At 48.9% G+C, this 22,993-nt stretch overlaps 1 protein-coding gene across 1 annotated transcript in view; it reads right to left on the reverse strand.

Annotated features, from left to right (window-relative positions):
• The window catches only part of RNF43 (ring finger protein 43), a 140,384-nt gene that overhangs the window by 11,756 nt on the left and 105,635 nt on the right, over positions 1 to 22,993 (reverse strand). The window contains exons 4-8 of the mRNA XM_038375769.2: positions 20,645 to 20,776; positions 20,136 to 20,237; positions 15,410 to 15,565; positions 13,880 to 13,982; positions 11,452 to 12,954 (exon numbers count right to left, since the gene is read on the reverse strand). Of these exons, the coding sequence (XP_038231697.1) occupies positions 11,452 to 12,954; positions 13,880 to 13,982; positions 15,410 to 15,565; positions 20,136 to 20,237; positions 20,645 to 20,776 (1,996 nt within the window). The remainder of the gene's footprint in view (positions 1 to 11,451; positions 12,955 to 13,879; positions 13,983 to 15,409; positions 15,566 to 20,135; positions 20,238 to 20,644; positions 20,777 to 22,993) is intronic.

Genomic DNA, 22,993 nt, shown 5'->3' on the forward strand with positions numbered 1-22,993 from the left:
TGTAATTTTCCCCTCTAAACCAGATTGGGTTTTATAACCAGCACAGCCTTCTTCCTAAGTTGCAGAATTGTGGCTTTGTGAGAATATAGAAAGGTGTTCTTAAATCACTCCCCATTATCATTCACAGGTTTCTGATTAAATTCTTCCTCCCAGCTGAGTTGGCTCATAATTATTTTCAGCTTTGTGAAACTAGCCCTATTCAATCACCAAGTATCTATAATTACTGGTCTGGACTTTATTCTGTTTGCACATTATAAATGTGATCAAGTCATGATCACTTCTACCTAAGCTACCATTAATTTTAAGTTCTGTGATCAGTTCCTCTTTATTTGTTATGACAAGGTCTAATAAAGAATTCCCTTATGTTGGCTGCAACACTTTTTGAATAAAGAAATTGTTATCTGTAATGTTTAGAAATTCCAACAATTTTGCTATTACTTTTTGAGTCTTTGGCTAGCTGTTCTTCAAATTCTTTTTTGGCCTTCCTAATTATATGATTACACTTCATTTGCCAGTGTTTATGATCCTTTCTGTTTTCCTCACTAGGATTTAACTTCCACTTTTTAAAGGATGCCATTTTACCTCATACTGCTTCTTTCACTTTATTGTTTAGCCATGGTCGCACTTCGATTCTTTTACTATGTTTTTTTTAAATTTGGGGGTATACATTTAAGTTGAGATTCTATTATTGTGTCTTTAAAAAGTTTCCATGCAGCTTTCAGGGATTTCACTTTTTGCACTATACCTTTTAATTTCTGTATAACTAAATTCCTCATTTTTGTGTAGTTCCCCTTTCTGAAATTAAATGCTACAGTGTTGGGCTGCTGTGGTGTTTTCCCCATGACAGGGATGTTAAATTTAATTATCTTATGGTCACTATTACCAAGCGGTCCAGTTATATTCACCTCTTGGACCAGATCCTGTGCTGCACTTAGGATTAAATCAAGAATTGCCTCTCCTCTTGTGGGTTCCAGGGCTAGCTGCTCCAAGAAGCAGTTATTTAAGGTGTCAAGAAATCATGGTATCATGACATTTAAGGTATCATGGATCTCAGTTTGTCAGATGGGTATTTGCACAATTTACTGCAAAATGTGAATATTCCACATCCTCCACATCACAGCATACATGGTAGAAGGACAAGGACGATTCTGCTGACACAGCCATTATTTCCTATGAGCAAATAGGGAGCAGTTGCCCTCAAGGGATGGTCCAGGTGCTTCAGTGTAACCACTCACTACAGCAATGGCAGGGTTCTCCCATTGGCGAAGGGACTCCATCTCCCCAAGAGGCAGTAGCTAGGTGGAAACAGAAGAATTATCCCATTGACCTAACGCTGTCTTCACCAGAGGTTAGGTTGGCTTAACTACATTGCTCAGGCACCCCTGAGAGACATAGGTATGCCAATGTGAGGTTTCAGTGTAGACCAGCCCTCATGGAGCAAGGCCCCAAACCCACTGAAAGTTGGGCATCCTAACTTTTAGGCTCATTTGGAAATCCCAGTCTACAGCCTGATCTATCCTACAAAGTTGGAGCAACTTACGTCAATTTCTTTCGCAATCGGATCTACATTTGTCTCCCCCAATGTAAGCACTCTGTTTCCTTGATGCAATATCACCACCTCCTCAGACAACGCAGAGCCAAAGTCTACCTACTTCCGTTGACAAAGTGCAAGTGCAGACACTGTACTACCTGTGTTGACCCTAACAGTGCTCCACTAGCTGTCCCACAATGCTCCTGTCCCCACAAGAGTGGTCACTATAGTCACAGTTTTGCACTCCACTGCCCAGGGACCACAGATACCAGAACCCAACCTTCCCTCTTTAAAAACCTCAGCATGTTTTGAAATGCCTTTTTCTGGTTGCCTGCCTTGGAAAGCACACCTACTAACCCAAATTTGTAAGCATCTCAGCATGCCAGCTCAGCACAGACAGAGCTATACCTAGACATACTCCTGCCTACAAGTCCTGGATCTCCTTGGCCTGTGGGGAGAAGAGGCTGTGTAAGCAGTTAAGGAACAACCAAAGGAATCTAGACATCTATATGCACATTGCACAGAGGATGCCATACTTGGCACAAAAGGAACAAGCAGCAGTGCCAGGTAAAAGCCAAGAAACTTCAGCAGGGATATCAGAAAGCAAGGAAGGGCAACAACAAATCTGGGACCACTCTGCAGACCTGCTGATTTTACAATGAATGGCATGCCATACTTGGCGGGGACCCTACCAGCACCTTGAATGTGATTGTGGATGCATTGTTACAACTGGGCGCAGAAACACCTTCAATGCCCAGTGAGGAGGAGGCGAGAGGGGGCACAGAGGGGGATGCAAACCAGACTGCAAGCAAGGAGCTGTTCAAAACTCTGCCGAAATCAAGCCAATCCCACCAGGCAAGAATAGAGGAACCAGATGAGGAAGGGGAAGGGAACTTAGCTGAGTGTATGACGTGCGGAACCCTGCATATCGATGGCAGTAGAAGGGACTCGGTCCAGGTGATGCCGTTTCAGATCCAGGGTGAACCCATGATCTTCCTCAAGGACATCTGCCATGGGAATCGGGACAAGCAATGCAAGAAGTGCGGCTATGCCAATGAGACACTACCCCACGTCCTGTGTACTGCAAGCCCCATTCCAGAGCCTGGCAGCTGTGATGTAATGCCATCCATGATCGCCTGGTCAGAGCCATCCCGTCACCCATAGGGAAGGTTGCTGTGAACACCGCCAGTCCTGGAACTGACAGCCAACTGCGACTTGACATCATTATCACCAACGAAGACTGGAAGAAGATCATCATGGTGGATGTTTCATTGCCCTTTGAGAACAGGAACCTGGCCTTCCATGATACTCGAGCTCAAAAAGTGGAGAAATACGCCCCTCTGGCTGAAACCTTGAGAACTAGGGATTACCAGGTTCAGACACACATGCTGATCGTCGGATCCTTGGGCGCATGGAACCCCAGTAATCAGCAAGTGTTGAGAGAATGAGGAATCGGTCAGCACTATGCTCGGCTGATACGGCAACTCATGGTGTCGGACACCATCGGATGGTCGAGGGACATCAACATAAAACACATCACTGGACATCGGCAATAGCAGAGGGATGAGCTAGAGTTCTGCTGAGAAGCACAGTAAGGAAAGTAACTGAAATACTTCCTTGATATATTTATTTTCTAAATGGACAACCAATCTAATTCTCAATTACTGAGGGACAATCTTCACTCATTGATATATTTTGCTTCCCACAACCACATCTCTGTACAACTTTTCATGAGTGATGTATCCAAATACTTGGATGCTAATATCTAAACTGAAGGACGACCCATCACTCTTACAGATCTTGGGAGACAGGCCAGCCCTTGCTTACAGACAGCCCCCCAACCTGAAGCAAATACTCACCAGCAACCACATAACATAACCACTAACCCAGGAACCTATCCTTGCAACAAAGCCCGCTGCCAACTCTGTCCACATATCTATTCAGGGGACACCATCATAGGGCCTAATCACATCAGCCACAATATCAGAGGCTCGTTCACCTGCGCATCTATCAATGATATATGCCATCATGTGCCAGCAATGCCCCTCTGCCATGTACATTGGCCAAACTGGACAGTCTCTACGTAAAAGAATAAATGGACACAAATCAGACATCAAGAATTATAACATTCAAAAATCAGTTAGAGAATACTTCAAACTCTCTGGTTACTCGATTACAGACCTAGAAGTGGCAATACTTCAACAAAAAACCTTCAAAAACAGACTCCAACGAGAGACTGCTGAATTGGAATTACTTTGCAAACTGGATACAATTAACTTAGGCTTGAATAGAGACTGGGAGTGGATGGGTCATTACACAAAGTAAAACTATTTCCCCATGGTATTTCTCCCCCCCACCCCCAACTGTTCCTCAGACATTCTTGTCAACTGCTGGAAATGGCCCACCTTGATTATCACTACAAAAGGTTCTCCTACCCCCTCTCCCTCCCCCCTACTCTCTTGCTGGTAATAGCTCACCTTAAGTGATCACTCTGGTTACAGTGTGTATGGTAACACCCATTGTTTCATGTTCTCTATGTATATAAATCTCCCCACTGTATTTTCCACTGAATGCATCCGATGAAGTAAGCTGTAGCTCACGAAAGTTTATGCTCAAATAAATTTGTTAGTCTCTAAGGTGCCACAAGTACTCCTTTTCTTTTTGCGAATACAGACTAACACGGCTGCTACTCTGAAAAATATCTAAACTGTATTCTTAAATTTATTCACCTAAATCTGGGTTATTGCTGATTATGTATTATATGTATCTTATGACTTCTAAAAACAAACTTTGTATTTGTGGATAATCTAAGCACTATACCCGGATGTACAGACACTCTTTTCTCAACCTGTGTATTATATAATTTTAACATTAGCTTTAATAAATTTAAATCTATTCCTCACAGGCATGTTTGTTTCCCTATTCATTGTCCAAAACCTCACCTCTCTTTCCCTGCTCTTCTTCCCCATTTTAAAGTGGTGCCCACCCCACCCACATGTTTAGAGAGCAAAGAGAGACTTTGGATTCCTCACTTTACTTTTAAAACCAGCATTGGGAATCCAATTCAAGTTAATGCTTTGGAATTAATATCTAGTTCATAGAATCATCAAATTGCCACTTTAATCAGCTACTGCATGTTAGGTAATAAATTCAAATGGATTAGTGCAGCAGGCCAAATTCCACAGTCCACAAAGATCAGGGTCCTGTGCTCGGTTAGTGGTAGAAGAAAGGTAGAGGTGGTATTCACTTTGGCTGTCTGCGCTAGCAGGGGGCCACAGTTCTCCTCATGCTCAGTACTTTGTTTGAACAGGGATGTATGTCCCTTTTATCCACTTGAAAAACCTCAGTGAAACTTTCACGGAGAGACTCTGTAATCCTCTCTGGAAGATTTCTAGGGATGGTAGCCTTGTTTCTTCCCCGGGATAAGAGACATCCCCATGCCACTCTGCAATGAATTCAGCTGGCAACAGAGCCATAAACAGGATAGTGGTATATGAGCCAGTGCAGCCTTGGGACGCCAGTAGCAGCTGTGTTCTCTGGGCCTTTGTCATCCTCAGGAACAAGAGATATCAGCTCAAACCAACCTGCACGGTCCCTATTCTCATACCCCAGGGACACCCAGTATCTAAATCTCCCAAGCAACAGTCTGTCCAAAGACCCCCTCCACAGCAGCCTTTCCAATCCATAGCAACTCCATGGCATTGCTCTGTATAGCCCCAAACATAACAGGTGGCAGCACGGAGTGAATCCATACTCTCAGCATGCCATGCAAGCCAGAACTAGGAGAATCATGAGTATACCAACACTGACCTGTGACAACTGTAGGATCAGCCAACAAGAACCATGCAGTATGTGTGTTTACCACGAATGAAACATTGTAAAATGTTTTTAATAATGTGACAAAGCTCTGTCCTTGTCTCCATGGGTCCCACATTTCCTGGCGGATTTCGCTAGCCTCAGAGGCTCACTGTGACCCTCCACATAACCCTTCTCTCTCTAGAGACAAGGGTCACAGTTTACTGAGCCATTTTCATCATAAGCCAGCGAGGGAGGTGAGGAGAAGCTATCCTCCCTTGCACAGTCTCTGTTGTCTCCCAGTCTCAGTGATTAAACAGGGGGCAAAGGTGGGGGGGGGGGAGCCCAGGCCCACCCTCTACTCCCGGCTCCAGCCCAAGGACCCTAATAGTATCAGCTACGATAGCTGACCTTTTAGAAACATGACATGTACAATTCCCTGGGCTACTTCCCCCACAGCAGCCCTCACTTTCTCAAGCTCCACTTCATCCTTGCCTCAGGGCCTCCTTCCTTGTGCCTGATATGGTGTGTACTACTCAGTCTCTCCAACAGCACAACTTCCTCCCACAGCTCCTGACATGCACCCCCACCTGACTAACTGGGAGGTTTTTAACTAATTTCAGCCAGCCCCTGATTGGCTTCAGGTGTCCCAATCAACATAGCCTTCTCCCTGCCTTCTAGAAAGTTCTTAATTGGCCGCAGGTGTGTCAATTGACCTGGAGCAGCTGCCATTTAACTTATCCTGGTACCAGGGATTTGGTTAGCCTGGAGCTAATATATCTATCTCCCACTACTTTTCTATAGCCATCTGGCCTTGCCCCGTCACAATATGTAAATATGTATGTTTATTATTTTACTCAGCTTTTATAAATACGGGTCACTCTCTTAACAGTACTGCTTCAATGTTTCTAATTGTTTATTTGCACTTTAGCTTTATTTTCTGTTTATTTGCCCCCAATAAAGTTTTATTTTCTGAAACTCAGAGTCCACGTTTTATACCAGTTTACACCAAGCAGACATGCCACATTACAGAATTCACAACGGGAGTCAAGATCCCACCCATATTTAAGGTCTATACACATGAAGGCACAACATTTCCCAAAAGTATCACACAACATTACTATGGCTGACAGTTATAAAGTTCTTTTAAGGCCTCCCTCAACCTTATGGCTCCACAGTTGGCTTTTCTAATAGCCCTTGTATCTGGCTGTTCAAATTCGGCAGACAGCTGGTCCGCCTCATGCTGCCCTACCAGAGCCTTTACCTCATAATGGTATTATATAATGCACAGCATGCTGCAACAATAATAGGAATGTTTGCCTTGCTGAGATCCAATCTAGGCATTAAACATCACCAGTGAGTTTGGAGTCTCCCAAATGCATATCCAGTGGTCATCCTGCACCTGCTCAGCCAGGAGTCAAATCTTTCCTTGGTTCTGTTGAGGTGGAAAGTGTAAAGTTTCATGAGTCAGGGGAGCAAGGGATATAGTTGGTCCTGCAGAATCACTATGGGTCTTTCAACAAGTGGATAAAAGGGACATACATCCCATATGCTCCGGGTTTAGCTGATTGCCATATTTGGGGTCGGGAAGGAATTTTCCTCCAGGGCAGATTGGAGAGGCCCTGGAGGTTTTTCGCCTTCCTTTGTAGCATGGGGCATGGTTGACTTGAGGGAGGCTTCTCTGCTCCTTGAAGTCTTTAAACCATGATTTAAGGACTTCAATAGCTCAGACATGAGTGAGGTTTTTCATAGGAGTGGGTGGGTGAGATTCTGTGGCCTGCGCTGTGCAGGAGGTCGGACTAGATGATCAGAATGGTCCCTTCTGACCTTAGTATCTATGAATCTATAAACATTGCTAGTGTGAATGAATCAGTTAAGGAAGAATGTCCCTGCTTGCAACTTTCTGAACAATCCTGTGTTCTTCAAGTGTCAAGCCCCTTCCCTGACTAGCCCACATGAACATCAGTGAAGGATTCCTGGTGATCCACCAACACTTGTGTAACCATGCAAAAGTAGCCTTTTCCGTGTACATATTCACTGGCCAGGTGGGATGGTGCCTGAATAAGGATGTGCATGCTGACTGTCATCCCACCATAATTTAGAAACACCATTGTTGCAAATTTATCTACTTACTATTCCCTACACAATGCCGAGAATCACAGGCCTGCATAGCAGGAGACAGTTAATGACCTTCCACATTTGGATGACAGCAGCCTCCCCTGTGGATATTCCAAATCTGAACTGATTGCCCATTGCAGAATAACAATCTGGTATTGCAAGCTTCCCGAGCACCACCATCACTTGCTTTTGCACTGTCAGTTCCAGGGCCAGATTAACCTTTTGTGGGCCCTGGCGCCAACCATTTTTGTGAGCCCCCATGTAGTCGTTGTGGGCTCTGAGTGTGAGCCTGGTGTGGCAAGGCCATTGGTGCCACAGTGTATGAATCTCAGAGACATTTTTCGTTTTGATCACACACCTCTGCATGACTATCTGCATTGCCATACACAGCTCCCTCAGCCCCCAGTTTTTCTCATTGAGCTGTATATGCATGTGGGTTTACCAGTGTCCACAGTGAGCAGAACTTTCATAATGATCTGGGGAAACTCCCCACAGATTTATCTCCTTCCTCATTCAGACCTTCTATAGCCATGTCTCCAGTACCACTCTATGTCACCAGTCACTGTGATTCTGGTCTCAGCTCAATAAAGTTTCACAGCCAGCAGATACCCGATCAGTTCTGACAAATGCCTCCGTCAGCACCCATCCTGCCATTTGAGCAAGCCGCTTGCAAACACCATTTCCCCAAAGTGAGGACTTAGCCTTTGGGAAGCTGAAGACCCCAGCCTTTCTCTTTCTGCTCTCGTCTACATGCTAGTTTACTACTTGGTTACCACCACCTCTCCCCATGCTTGTTTATCTTCTACCTTGGATGTGCTCAGTGGTGAGCTGGAGCCAGTTCGCACCGGTTCGCGGGAACCAGTTGTTAAATTTAGAAGCCCTTTTAGTTCTAAAAGAGCTTCTACATTTAACAACCGGCCAAAAGTAGCGCCTTAGGCACCGACTCCGTGGGTGCTCCGGGGCTGGAGCACCCACAGGGAAAATTTGGTGGGTGCAGAGCACCCACCGGCAGCTCCCTATCCCGCGCCCGGCCCCAGCTCACCTCCACTCGGCCTCCGCCCCTGAATGCGCCGCCCTGCCCTGCTTCTCTGCCCCCCCGCCCTGGCTTCCCGCGAATCAGCTGTTCATGTGGGAAGTGGGGGCAGGCTGAGAAGCAGGCAGCAGCTTCGCGCTCAGGCCCAGGAAGATGGAGGCGGAGCAGAGGTGAGCTGGGGTGGGGGGGCGCAAGGAGGGCCACCCCACGCCGCAGCAGGTAACCCGGGGGGTGCACAGGGGAATCTCTCCCCGCCCCTGCTCACCCCCACCTCCCTGGGCCTGAGCGCGAAGCCGCTGCCTGCTTCTCAGCCCTCCCCGGTTTCCCGCATGAACAGCTGATTGGCGGGAAACCGCGGTGCGGGGTCGGAGAAGCAGAGAGGGGTGGTGCATTCAGGGGAGGAGACGGAGGCGGAGCGGAGGTGAGGTGAGCTGGGGCCAGGCGGGGAGCTGCCAATGGGGGCTCTGCACCCACCAATTTTTCCCTGTGAGGGCTCCAGCCCCGGAGCACCCAGGGAGTTGGTGCCTAAGACGCCACTTTTGATGTGATCAGTGGGGGGAGCGGCCGCTCCCCCTGCTCCCCCCCAGCTATGCTATCCTGCCCCTAGGAGCAGGAGGGTGCTGCCAGATGCTTCCTGGGAGCTGCCCCAGGTAAGCACCGCCGGGACTCCCCACCTCGCCCCCAGGCAGGTGCCTCTGGCTCTTAGGGGTGGGGTGGGCAACCACTACGGTGGCACACAAGACCCTCCTTCCTGGTTCTGGGGGCAGTCAGGGGACAGGGGACGGGGTGGTTGGGGCAGGGGTCCCCGGGGGGGCATCAAGGAACACGGGGGGTTGGATGGGGCTGGAGTCCCGGGGGGCCGGGACGGGCCACGGCCCCCTCATTGGGTGAGGAGGGAATCAGTTGTTAAGATTTTGGCAGCTCATCACTGGATGTGCTCTCTAGCCAGCTGGGGCTATTCTCCCCCTGCAAACCTGATCTGCTTCCTCTTTCCCTGCTTCCCTTGAGATTCCTTTCTTACAGGTGACCTCTGTTCCTTGAGGTTAACTCCAGTTTCTTTATCCGCTCTTAACTTAATGGCCCCCAGTAGTCATAGAGCCACCTGCAGCTTCTCTGGCTACAGCCATGGGGCCAATTGCCAGAGGCCAGCCTTAGATAGCTGCAGCTGCTAGCAAGGGAGGGGTGGCAATTCCAAGGCTGAGCATGCTTGAACCTTGCAATGGTGGCACTAGGGGTTCTAAATCCTCAGCACTGGCCCTAGGCAGCTGCAGACTCTGGAGTTAGGCCCTTCCCTCCTCTAGGCCAAGGCTTTAAGTACCTGAGATGCCCATCACCTGCAGCAGGGGCCCCCAATTCCCATGCACCCCTCAGCTAGCACATAGTTGTGCAGAAAGTACAGCCTGAATGATTTTGGAGGCTGGAGCACTAGGAGGTTCCCATCCCTGAGCAGCAGCTCTGCAACAAGCTCTCATGGACCCCCTCTGCTGTGGGACCAGGACTCTGTGAAAACAATGAAGTTATCCTGTGTATAACCACTTCTGTCCAAAGCCTGTTGAAGTAAGTGGGAGTCTTTTCATTGTCTTTAATGGGCTCCATATGGAAGCAAAGGACCCCATTCTAGATTCTAGGAGCAAAGTGCATTCTATGCTGCACTGGTTTATATTGTAACAGGAAGGTCTCACATTACCTAGTGAATAAGCAACACCTCCTATAGCACCAAACTTTTTCTGAGAGGCCTCCTGCCCAATTACTAAATGTAAACCTGCTTAGTTTACCAAGGCTGAAAATATCAGGTAGTATGGTTACAGAAGCAAGGCATTTCTGAATTCAGCAGTAAAGTGCCTGAGGGGTCAATCCTGGGGCCGGTTTTGTTCAACATCTTCATTAATGATCTGGATGATGGGATGGATTGCACCCTCAGCAAGTTAGCAGATGACACTAAGTTGGGGGGAGAAGTAGATACCCTGGAGGGTAGGCATAGGATCCAGAGTGACCTACACAAATTGGAGGATTGGGCCAAAAGAAATCTGATGAGGTTCAACAAGGACAAGTGCAGAGTCCTTCACTTAGGACGGAAGAATCCCATGAACCACTACAGGCTGGGGACTGACTTGCTAAGTGGCAGTTCTGCAGAAAAGGACCTGGGGATTGCAGTGGACGAGAGGCTGGTTATGAGTCAACAGTGTGTCCTTGTTGCTAAGAAGGCTAACAGCATATTGGGCTGCATTAGTAAGAGCATTGCCAGCAGATCGAGGGAAGTGATTATTCCCCTCTATTGGGCACTGGTGAGGCCACATCTGGAGTATTGTGTACAGTTGTGGGCCCCCCAGTACAGAAGGGATGTGGACAAATTGGAGAGAGTCCAACAGAGGGCAACAAAATGATTAGGGGGCTGGGGCACATGACTTTTGAGGAGAGAACTGGGCTTATTGAGTCTGAAGAAGAGAAGAGTGAGGGGGGATTTGATAGCAGCCTTCCAGTATCTGAAGGGGGGTTCCAAAGAGGATGGAGCTAGGCTGTTCTCAGTGGTGGCAGATGACAGAACAAGGAGCAATGGTCTCAAGTTGCAGTGGGGGAGATCTAGGTTGGATATTAGGAAAATCTGTTTCACTAGGAGTGCAGTGAAGCACTGCAATGTGTACCTAAGGAGGTGGTGGAATCTCTATCCGTAGAAGTTTTTAAGGCCTCGTTTGACAAAGCCCTGAAGATTTAGTTGGGGTTGGTTTTGCTTTGAGCAGGGGGTTGGACTAGATGATCTCCTGAGGTCTCTTCCAACCCTTATCTTCTATAATTCTGTGATTCTAATGTCTGCACTCTGAAAACATCCGTTCTCAGTTGTCAGTAGCTTGGGGCAATGCGTGGTGTATATATGCAGACATTCACATACACACAAACAGTGTCTATATATGAACCCTTAATTGTACAATCCACTATTCAGAGGTTTGCTAAAAGCAGAGGTGACTAACAAACTTACCCTGATTGTGTTGCAGAGTTTGGCAGGGGAGGTAAAGACTCATGTTGCCTTCTGTGGTGCCTGTCCCAGAGAAATCAACTGGATACATGGGTTTCCCCTCCCAGTCTGATAGGTCCTTGTCCTGCTGCTGGGACTCCAAGTTGGAGGGAGGGACTAGGCACTTCCAAACCACCTGAGAGCCTGAGCAATAGGGCATAGGGGCTGTTGGCAACAGTGGCTGAACGTCTGGAGAGCAGCAGTAGCCAGGGGAGTGGCCATAGTGAATGTGAACATTGCAGTCTTTGTGCATGTCTGAGTCCTCTGAGAGGTGAGCCAGGGCAGGCTCTGGGCGGCACTTCCGTTTCCTTCTGGGGTGACGGCTTTGTAAGCCATGTTTCTGTAACAGTGGGAAAGGCAATGGACCAGCTGTTCCAGCTTGCTTACTGGCCACCCAGCTGAAGTCAGACACATCTGCAGAAGAAGAGAGGTGCTTTGAGAGGTCAGGTCCCTGATGCACACAGGAGGGCTGTGCTGACAGAGATGCATCCTGGGACATTGGGCTGCTTTCAAGAGGCTGTTTGCAGTGACGAGTTTTCTCAGTCCTCTTTTGTGTCTGAGCACTGTGCATGGCCCCAGAAAACCAGGGCTTATGCTGGCTGGGTTCCTGGCCTGATCTCCCAGATGGACACTCTGGGTCCTTCCTGTAGTGATGGTGCCTGTGGTGGTGATAATGGACATGAGTCGGTATCTGACTCTTGGCTAACGCAAAGCTGCCAGTCTCCTTCAAGTCCAAAGACCTTAGCCTTGGCTTCCCTGGAGACTGCAGCTGCTCTTGGCCATAGTCAGTGGAGCTACAATACACCCAGGGGTCGTAGTCACTGCTCAGGGAGCTGCGGAAGGTGGAGCAGCTGCCATGGATGCCCTGGAGGCTGACGTCTGTGCAGTTCAACATAGAATCACTGGAGGAGCCATGACAGGGTCCGGAGCTGGAGTCACTGCCTGGACCATCAGCCAGGTATCCACTGTGCAATGTGAGATAGCTCTCCTCTGAGCCACTGCTGTCCTGCTGCCTCCCATGACTGGTTCCCCGACGAAGAGGGGCAGCATGGTGCTGTCTTGGTACTACCGCAGTCCTGAATCCCAGGCAACGGGCCTGGTGCTGAAGTGGGCAGGTCCTGTGAGAAGATGGCCTCTGCCCACATGCTGGAGATTTTCGGTGCTGCTCATTCCCTAGGCCTTGGGCTAGAGAGGGCGGATGGCTGCATGTGGCCATGGAGCCCACTGGCCTGTATGGCATATAGTGCATAGTGGTTAAATCCAACTGGGAGAGCTCTGGGGAATGGAAGAAGGGGTTGCCATGGGGGAGCTGCGAAGCAAAGTTTCTGAGCCGCCTCTGGGGGTGGGCCTCTGGGAGGTGATACAGGGCGTGTCCTGGGTGTTGCCGGAAGAGGTGAAGCCGCTGCCTGGGTTCCAGATCCTGGGGATTCTGCCTCAAATGCGCAGGCTGGGCAAAGGCAGCCCCCTCTAGAGAGACAGAAAGGGTATATCCACTACATGTCTGCATCCCATCCCACAGTTACCTGGCAACCTCTCCCCAGAACCCCGCCCACACACCCAATGCCTGGCAATCCCTCCCCAGTGTAGCACCCCACTCACCTAGTGCCTGGCAACCCCTCCCCAGAACCCCTCCCACTCTCCCACCTGCCCTGACCCACCTCTCTTCTGTGCCTGATACCCAAATATTCCTTGTCCCTGGCAGCACATGGGGACCCTTTTACTGCTTCCCATACAGCCTGGTGAGCCTTCCCCTAAACCACACACCCCCAACACCCACCCACACATACACACCACACCTTCCCTACAAACACACCACAAACCCCACACATATAACACCACCCCCAACACACCACAAATCCCTTCCCTCCCACACACCCAAACATTCTCACACACACACACACCATACCCTCCCCACACACACACAAACACCCACCCCTGCACACACACCACACCCGCCCACCCACACCACAACGGCCCCATGCTCATAACACCACAACCCCCCCACATAACACCTCACCACACACCACAAACCTCCTCCCCACACACATCCAGACACTCCACCCCCACCCCCATACATACCACACTTTCCCCCTGCACACAACCCCCCTTCTCCCACACACATAACATCACACACGCTCCAAACACTCACCTACACAGACACCACACCCTTCCCGCCATAAAGACAGCACAAATACCCATCTTCCCACATCAAACCCACCCATACACCACAAACACCCTCCCCCCCACACCACACCCAGAACACAAACACCTTCCCTCCCACACACCACAAACACCCTCCCACACACATACCACAACTCCCCTCCCCCCACCCATACACACTCTTGCTGGGAGGTGCTTTTGATGGGTGATTTGGCCCCTGCTGGAGCCCTACCAATGATATTGAACATGCAGAGCGGGCAGGTGTGGTGCTGCTGCAGCCAGGGGTCGACACACTCTCTGTGGAACTCATGGGAACAGGAAATAATCCGCAGCTCCTAGACAGAGACAGAGAGGAGGTTTGAGTGGACAGAGCAAGGTCCCTGGAGGGAGCTGGATGTGAGTGGGAAGGCATCTCTCTCCCTGCCCCATGCATCAGCCATGATCCTGCACTCCGGGCGCTTCCCAATGCACAAAACAAGACCACCAAAGCATCTCTAATGCTGTGAGCTGGCTCTGAGCATACCAGCTCATGCCTCTGCTGTGTCCAAGCTCTGGGGTCTGAGTAGGGCAACACATTGCAAAGCCCTCTGGAGGAATGCCCTGTCAGCAGCCCTCTGACACCAAGGGCTCCAACAAAGGCCTCAGTTCTGAGTGCAACTGGTGCAGTACCCCTTGGGGAGAGGCATTGCTCAGGGAACCAGGCCCCAACCCATTAGAGCTTTCCCTATACCCCCAACACTCCGTGCAAATGTCTTGGCAGCCAGGCCAGGCCATGGAGCTCTGGAGTCACCTGGTCCTGGAAAGATACAACTGATTCATAGATTCCAAGGCCAGAAAGGACCATTGTGATCATCTCATCTCACCCCTACATAACACAGGCCAGAGACTGCCCCACAATAATTCCTAGAGCAGATCTTAGAGAAAAACATCCCATCTTGATATAAAAATCATCAGTGATGGAGAACCCACCACAACTCTGGGTAAGTTGTTCCAATGGTTCATTGCTCTCCCTGTTAAAAATGCATGCCTAATTTCCAGTTTGAATTTGTCTAGCTTCAGCTCGCAGCCATTGGGTGGTGTAAGACTTTCTCTGTTAGCATGAAGAGCCCCATATCAAATATTTGTTCCCAGTGATCAAGTCACCCCTTAACCTTTGCAGTGTTAACTGACTGCCAGCAGGGGAGCCACGCTCTGTGCCAGCGTCATGTCTGAAGGATCCCAAGTGCAGTGTGTCGCAGTAATCTGGTCTGGAGGTGACAAAGGCTGGGATACCTGGATAGCAGCCAGCTTCACATACCCAGTGAGAGGATCCCACTTGTCTTGACAGGTGCTGACAGGGAAAAATGCTCTTGGTGTTAGACATCACCTGAGCATCCTGGAGCAGCCTAGGCCAGACCCCAAAGGACCAAGGCCCAGATTCTCAGAGATTTAGGCACCTAATTCCTGATTTCAATGGGAGTTGGGTGCCTAAATCTCTGTGAGGCTCTGGGTTTAAAGCCCTCACAGGCCCCTGCTCCCATGCTGGTACAGTAGGCAGCAGTGCTGAGCTTGGGCAGGCTTGCTCCAAAGCACAGGGCCAGGAAATGCCCTGCCCCACAGAGCACACTGCTCCTTTTGCCATTTACAGAGAGCCCTGAACAACTGTGCAGCACCCCCCTCCCAACAGCACCTCTGCCCAGAGAGTTCAGAGCTGTGATTGGCCAGACTCGCTATCCAGCTTCCAGCCTATGCATACAGCCACTCCAGCGTGAGCTTGTCCTACCTGGCCCTCACTGAACTCCTCCAGACAGATAGCACAGATGGGGGCTGAGCTGCAGTTGCTGGCCGAATCCCTTAGGGCAGCCTGTCGGCACTGGGCCTGGTACTTCCGGATGGCCAGCTGGCTGATCGCCTGCATAGTCTGCTGCTGCAAGGAGTCCTGGAAGAAAGGAAAAGAGTGCTAGACTGAAGAAGTGGCAGTGAAGAGAGGACTGGCCCCTCCTACATAGTTAGGACAAAGAGCCACATGTTCCACCAAATTGCCAGATGTGAAAGTGAGGGTTCTCCTTTCACCAGCCACACTGCAGCCTGCAGCACCAGATCTCTGCACCCTACCTGGCAATAAAGGCAGCTGAGGCAGACAAATGGACCTGGCAGCTGTTCAAGGCAAACCGTGAGGCAGCATGACCTAGTTGTTAGAGCAGGGCACTGGCCTTCAGGAGACCTGGCTTCTATTCCCGACTCTCCCCTGACTCAGGTTGTGATCTGGGCCTAACCCTCCAAACACCCCCACTAATTCTGAGTGCTTGATGCCACGCACCCATTGTCTCTAGTTGGGCACTCAACATGAGGTTGAAAATTCAGGCTTTAGCCTTTCTGGGACTCAGCCTTATAATGGGGACAATGCTACTCATCTTTGGGAAGGGGTTTGAAGTCCGCAGGTGAAAGACCCTATGTCAGTGAACTGTACCATTACAATTAATGTATTGATGAAAATGGGTTCTTAAAACACATAAGAATAAATACAGTGTCCACAGTTTCTACCCACTGCAATAAAACAGTGAGGACTCTTAATCCTCACACATAAAGGCCTAAACTGATCACCTGCTGATGCAAGAAGGAATTTGCCCCATGGCAAATTAGGGGTAATCTGAGATTTTACAAACTAGCCATTGAACCCCAAACTAGAGGAGTCTGTGGTGACTCTTCTGTGAGCCAGGAAAACCGAATGATGCTTTGTCCTCCCTGTTGAGTACAAGTGTCAGGGGCTATTGGCCCCTTTACTGAAATGTAGTGGTTTTTTCGTTGGCTCCCTCCAAGGGGAAAGGGGAAGGGCTGAAGAGGAGTCATGATCCTGGGACTGATAGGTCCCTAGGGCCAATGGGGAGAGGCCAGCACTCCAAGTCAGCTAAATTGTCAGGGCAAGCAAGCCAATGAGGGAGTTGAGAGTTCAGGGCCCTTGTTCCCTGTGAGCTGGAGCTACCAGGGCAAAGCTGGGAGAGTGCAACAGCCTAAGAGCAGAGCTAGGGAGCCAGAGCTGCAGCCCAGAGCTGGGCCAGGGAGCGTGCAGCAGCTGGAGCAGCAGCCCAGAGTCAGAGCAGCAGCCGGAGCAAAGAAGCCCCAGAGCAAGTGGTGGGGTGAGTCTCCCACTGTCACAGCAGGGTCTGGTGCATCAGTCTAGGCCCTAGGGAGAGAACAAGATACAGGCCCCTTCCAAAAGTCTATCAGGAGGCCATTGAGCACTGAATCCAGAGGGGGACATGGCCAGTTGGGAGGCCATTGAGCACCGAATCCAGAGGGGGACATGGCCGGTTGGGAAGCCATTGAGCACCGGATCCAGAGGGGGACATGGCCGGTTGGGAAGCCATTGAGCACCGGATCCAGAGGGGGACATGGCTGGTTGGGAGGCCATTCAGCACCTGAGACAGAGCTGGTTGGGGGGGCACTAAGTGCCAGACCTAGAGAGGGACATGGCCTGAGAGTTGGTCGAAGCAAAGGCACAGAATGGGTTCTGTCACACAGAGTCCATTCCCATCTGGGGGCAGTGCCACACCAGCAGCGTCAGAGCAGCATGTCCAGATCCAGGAAGAAGACACCAGACTCATAAATTTGTTGCACTTTAGAGGCTGCTGCATTGAAATGTACCCAAACCAGTTCCTCACCATGCGGACACTGTGAAGGGCTCTTCAATGCCCAAAGGAACAGTTTTGGGTGCACAGATGTTTAAGTGAATTGCAGGGATTACAGGTTAAAAGGGTAACACGTGAGGTAGGTGTGTCCTGGACTAGGGGCACCTCGTCCCTGCTTAGAGTTGCCCATGGAGAGACTGAGGTAAACACCCAGAAACCCCTGGTCTCAGTCTTCCCTGTGTGATGCGAATTCTGTTCATGCAGGGCCGGGAGGGAAGTGCAGGTGGGCAGAACCGGGGTGAAGTGAATCAGGGCAGGGACTCAGATCTTTTCGTCACTCGGATCAGCCATGGTAGTGTGAACACAGAGAAACTCCCCTACTATGGTCGGACAAATGCCCTACTTACACAAGGATGATGAACAGTCAAGATTCAGACAAGTAGCTTTTGAGACGTGACTTGGAAAAAACAGGACTCCATTTGGGTGCAAGGGGTCCCGCTGGGCGCACCCTGATGCAGAATTGATGGTTATGATTGTGAATATCTTAACTATGAAAAGATCATCTAACTTAGACAGCCTGGGGATGGAATATCACAAAAATCTGTGCCACAAAGCAAAAAACTTCCGGTGATGATGAAACTATAGATTATTTCATAAAACACATGTACAAGGGGCAGATTTACGGTTGCATGCAAAACTTTCTTTTTAGCAGTCCCTAACTCTTGAGTGCTTGACTTTGCAATGTTCAAAATATTTTAACATAATTTTTGCATGGAATTTTCTAATTCGTTTGTTTGTTTGTTTGTTTGTTTGTTTGTTTGTTTGTTTGTTTGTTTGTTTGTTTGTTTGTTTAGAAAACTGAAAAAGTAAAGACTTCTTTCATCAGCAACTGTAATGACCTCCCACATGGGTCATCAGGGGATTTTGAACTCAGAAACTCCAGATCCGTAGCACAGCACAGCACACTTCTTTCCCATTTGAGTTAAAAGGATTTCCAGTAGCTATGCCACCAAAGCAGATCACAACACACACTTTGCTTTGGGTTACCCAACTATTTGATGAGCAGCAATAGAATGCTAGGAAGCAGGACTCCTGATTTCTATTGCTGGCTCTAGGAGAGGAATGTGGTCTCAAGTGGCTTTGTAAAGGTATGCAGGAGCAATCTCATTTTACAGATCAGCTAGCCTCACAAACAACTCTACCCTGAATGGCACTGTGATGTTGAGGCTATCACAATAAAACCTGGGCTCTATTCCTAGGTCTGTAAGAGGTGGTGTTGTGCAACACATCAGCTATCTTGTTTATAAAAGGGGCAAAGATACTTTTCTGTCTCCTAGGGTAGGGATACAGAAGGGCTATAAGTGCAAAGAATTAATGGCACTAGAATTACTAATGCCAGTTGCTGGAAGAGAAGAGACTAGCACTCACAGGGTCTTGGCTGCCTGCATCTTCCCTATGCAGAAGGAGGAGAATCTGTTTTTCCCAAGCCCCATCTGGAGCTCTAGCTATGAACCTGGCACGTGTTATAGGAAGTTGAGTGGGGCATGGCGCAGGCTCAATGCAGGTAGAACATTCTGAATATGGTTGCAAAAGTTTTAACGTTGCTTTTATGGAAAACAGCTGCACCGTTCTCGTTCCAACTTTAACACAGAGCCCAGACATGAGAATTTCTGCATGAGATGACTGTTGAGCTACCTCAGGACTAGGCGTTGCTGCTGCTCCACTTGCAGGAATCGTATAATACCCCAAATCTCCACTCCTCTTGGACTTATCTTTCTGGGGACTGAGCTTTCCCTTCGTTTGCTTATCTTTCCTGCTCTGTGTCATTTCACTAGAAGACAGGGAAGCTTATCTTTCTATTGAGTCAGAAAAAACTGGTTCTGTCAGAAATGGGGAAGTGCTGAATATCAGGGCAAGAGCGTGCAGTGTTCTTTGTTCTTTCCATTTTCTAGTGGGTTACATGAAAATGTAGCTGTTTTTATCTGAGTTTTGGTCTTGGCCAAGAAAATGACTCAGGACTTTGGGTGCCCAAGCTCAGATGCCTTAAACAGGCCTGGGTTACAGAGGTGGCTGCTTAGCCCACACTGAAATCCAGGCCCCTTTCAGGTGTCTCTAGTCACATGTCACTTCTGGATCTCTTGACCAACAAGGTATTCAGAAAATGGGCTCTCAGGAGTGACTTTGTTATCCTGTAGAAAAAGGAGGGTTTCCAAATTTGGAAATATTTCTGTACTTGGAAGGTCTTTATGTATTGTATTGGTTTTCATCCCAAACACTAAATTATTTTAACCTCTTTAATGTTAGAACAGGCAAGTGACTTCCACTGGCACCAAGGACAAGGGTTAGTTAGTGAGCTGGGGAAATCAGGGCACTTTGCCAACATTTGTGTGTAAATGGCACCTGCTCTAGAGAGCTGGTTGGGAAGTTGCTGCAGTGCACAGGTACAGCAATGTCTGGGGTGAGTGCAAACTGCATATGGCACGACTGGTTCCCAAAACCCAGGGCTGGAGTGAATTCAGTGGCTGCACTGAATCACTGCAGGAACCCAGACTGCTCGCATCATTGGGCTGCAGGCTTGTCCCTGCAATGAGACGCTCACCTTGTGTAGATAGGTCTCCTCTTTCTCAAACACACACACACACACACACACACACACTTTCTCTCACTCTTGTCACTGCCCCATCACGCCCTTTCTTAGACTAGTTGTATGTAGAAGGAGCCCCCATTGCTTCCCTTTTCCTTATAGAACTGCCTGGTTTTGAGCTGTCTCCACACATTTGGATGATTTAGCTGGTGCTGGTCCTGCTTTGAGCAGGGGATTGGACTAGATGACCTCCTGAGGTCTGTTCCAACCCTAATCTGTGATTCTATGATTCTTACCTGAGTCCTGTTCCAGTGACACTTGGTACGAACAACAAAAATCAGAATGATCACGATGACAGTGCTCAGCACTGTGAGAAGAATCCACACATCATAGTCTGGCTGTTGGAGAGAGACAGAAGATCCGTTACCCTGGTGTCTGTGCCTGCTAGGAATGAGACCAGGCCAGGCTCCTGATCACTTCTTGATTGTTACCCTTCAGACATATGAGAAGTGCCCAGCCAGACCCAACCTTCTTGCTCTTCACAGGAAAAAGAAAACCGATCTGAGGTCCTCTCTGCAAATCTCAGCCAGCCTCTCTCGGTGTCTCAGCTCACTACACTTTGCTCTGCAGAGCAAAGGACCTTGGCCTGATACCAAATAAAGAGACAAGAGGAAGAAGGGCTCCACCTGGCTCTTGCAGAGGGCCAGGGTGTCACCTCCCATGGAAGGGAGGCTCAGCTTTGCTTCAGTGCTCAGAAGATTGACTTGGAGTGGAAAGGAGAAGGCAGGTATGACATGTTCCTCACCCATGCTGGCTGCTGTTTAACCTCAATCTTCACATGTGCTTCTCGATTCTTGTTCACAACGCCCATCAAAAGCTCAGCATCATGGCCCCGGATCAGAACCACAGGCTGACTCAGGCCCCTGGGTTTCCTCAGCTGCAAAGAAACAAGCTTGGTCATGAGATGGCCCAGAGATGTGGGTGTGATGGAGATTTATCAACACCCACGATCAAATAAGGTGTGGGGGGATGAGGACTGCTGCCCAGGACAAGTGCTACAGTCGCTGCCCAGAACCCATGACATGGTATATTTATTATTGCCGTTCTGCTCCTCGGTCTGCACCAGATGGAAGCACCTCATCCCCCAACACCCTGGCTCCTGCCCACCTCTGTGCTCTTGTCTCTACTGCTCCCCTCACTGTCCCTTTCCTGTCCTTGTCCCTCCCTCAACTATAGGCACTGCTTGACCATGTCTCTTGCTTTCCTCTTTCAACCCCCTTGCCCAAAACCAATAGGCTTCACCTCAGAGAGGTGATGATGCTTCATAACCCTTGCAACAAAATAATAAACACCCTGGTGTGTCTCACTGCCTTTACACCTGCCTCCTGCATCCTACATTGTCTGTCTCAGTTGTAAGCTGTTGGTGCAGGGCCTTTGTCTTTATCTGTACCTGCTAGTAAAGTGCCTAGCACAATGCTGGACCTAAGGAATGAGTGAATGAATCAACTATGAAAATAATGGGGCCAGTGCCCATGATCAGTGCCACATTCCTTCTTGTGTACAGTGATATTGAAGCATCCGATGAAGTGAGCTGTAGCTCACAAAAGCTTATGCTCTAATAAATTCGTTAGTCTCTAAGGTGCCACAAGTACTCCTTCTCTTTTTGCGAATCTGGGCACAGTCTCTCTAGCCCAAATCTGAGCTTTCTCCTCTAATTCACCTACATTTGATTGGTATTATATTCTGTTTAGTCATTATTTGACATGTATTTTCCATACCTAACACTGCCTGCCTAACACCCATTTCAGCAAAAGCCAGGATTGCTTCCTCCCATGGAACGAATGAGGCTGGTCTCAGAATGCAATGTACTTCAATGGGTTACGTACTGACACACAGGAAGTGGGAGAGCGTCTCGTGTTCTTCTCACTAAAGCAAAGTCTCTTGTACCCAACAGTGACATTATTTTATACTCACTTCCCATGAATCTAGCACCACAGAAAGTGGAGCCTACTCATACCTATAGCCTACATTTCTCATTCTGCTTAGTCCAGTGACATTTTGACTATAGGCCAAACACTAGCAAGCAGCATCGACCACCCACTTACACAACAATAACAGCTACTCCACACAGGTCTGAGACTTGCTTCATTCCATTATTCTGTCACATGCGGTGGGAGGAAGCAGCTCCCTTTGTGTGAGACCACAGACTCATCAACTTTTAGGTCAGAAGGGACCATTATGATCGTCTAGTCTGACCTCCTGCACAACGCAGGCCACAGAATCTCATCCACCCACTCCTGTAACAAACCCCTGACCTATGTCTGAGCTATTGAAGTCCTCAAATCGTGGTTTAAAGACTTTGAGGTGCAGAGAATCCTCCAGCAAGTGACCCCATGCCCCATGCTGCAGAGGAAGTCTAAAAACCCCCAGGGCCTCTTCCAATCTGCCCTGGAGGAAAATTCATTCCCAACCCCAAAAATGGCGATCAGCTAAACCCTGAGCACGTGGGCAAGACTCACCAGCCAGACACCCAGGAAAGAATTCTCTGTAGTAACTCAGATCCCTCCCCATCTAACATCCCATCACAGGCCATTGGGCATATTTACCGCTAATAGTCAAAGATCAATTAATTGCCAAAATTAGGCTATCCTATCATACCATCCCTTCCATAAACTTATCAAGCTTAGTCTTGAAGCCAGATATGTCTTTTGCCTCCACTGCTTCCCTTGGAAGGCTGTTCCAGAACTTCATTCATCTGACGGTTAGAAACCTTCGTCTAATTTCAAGTCTAAACTTCCTGGTGGCCAGTTTATATCCATTTGTTCTTGTGTCCACATTGGTACTGAGCTTAAATAATTCCTCTCCCTCCCTAGTATTTATCCCTCTGATATATTTATAAAGAGCAATCATATCACCCCTCAGCCTTCTTTTGGTTAGGCTAAACAAGCCAAGCTCTTTGAGTCTCCCTTCATAAGACAGGTTTTCCATTCCTCGGATCATCCTAGTAGCCCTTCTCTGTACCTGCTCCAGTTTGAATTCATCCTTCTTAAACATGGGAGACCAGAACTGCACACAATATTCCAGTTGAGGTCTCACCAGTACCTTGTATAACGGTACTAACACCTCCTTATCTCTACTGGGAATACCTTGCCTG

The sequence above is a fragment of the Dermochelys coriacea genome, chromosome 17, assembly GCF_009764565.3.
Source record: "Dermochelys coriacea isolate rDerCor1 chromosome 17, rDerCor1.pri.v4, whole genome shotgun sequence".
Classification (NCBI taxonomy): domain Eukaryota; kingdom Metazoa; phylum Chordata; order Testudines; family Dermochelyidae; genus Dermochelys; species Dermochelys coriacea.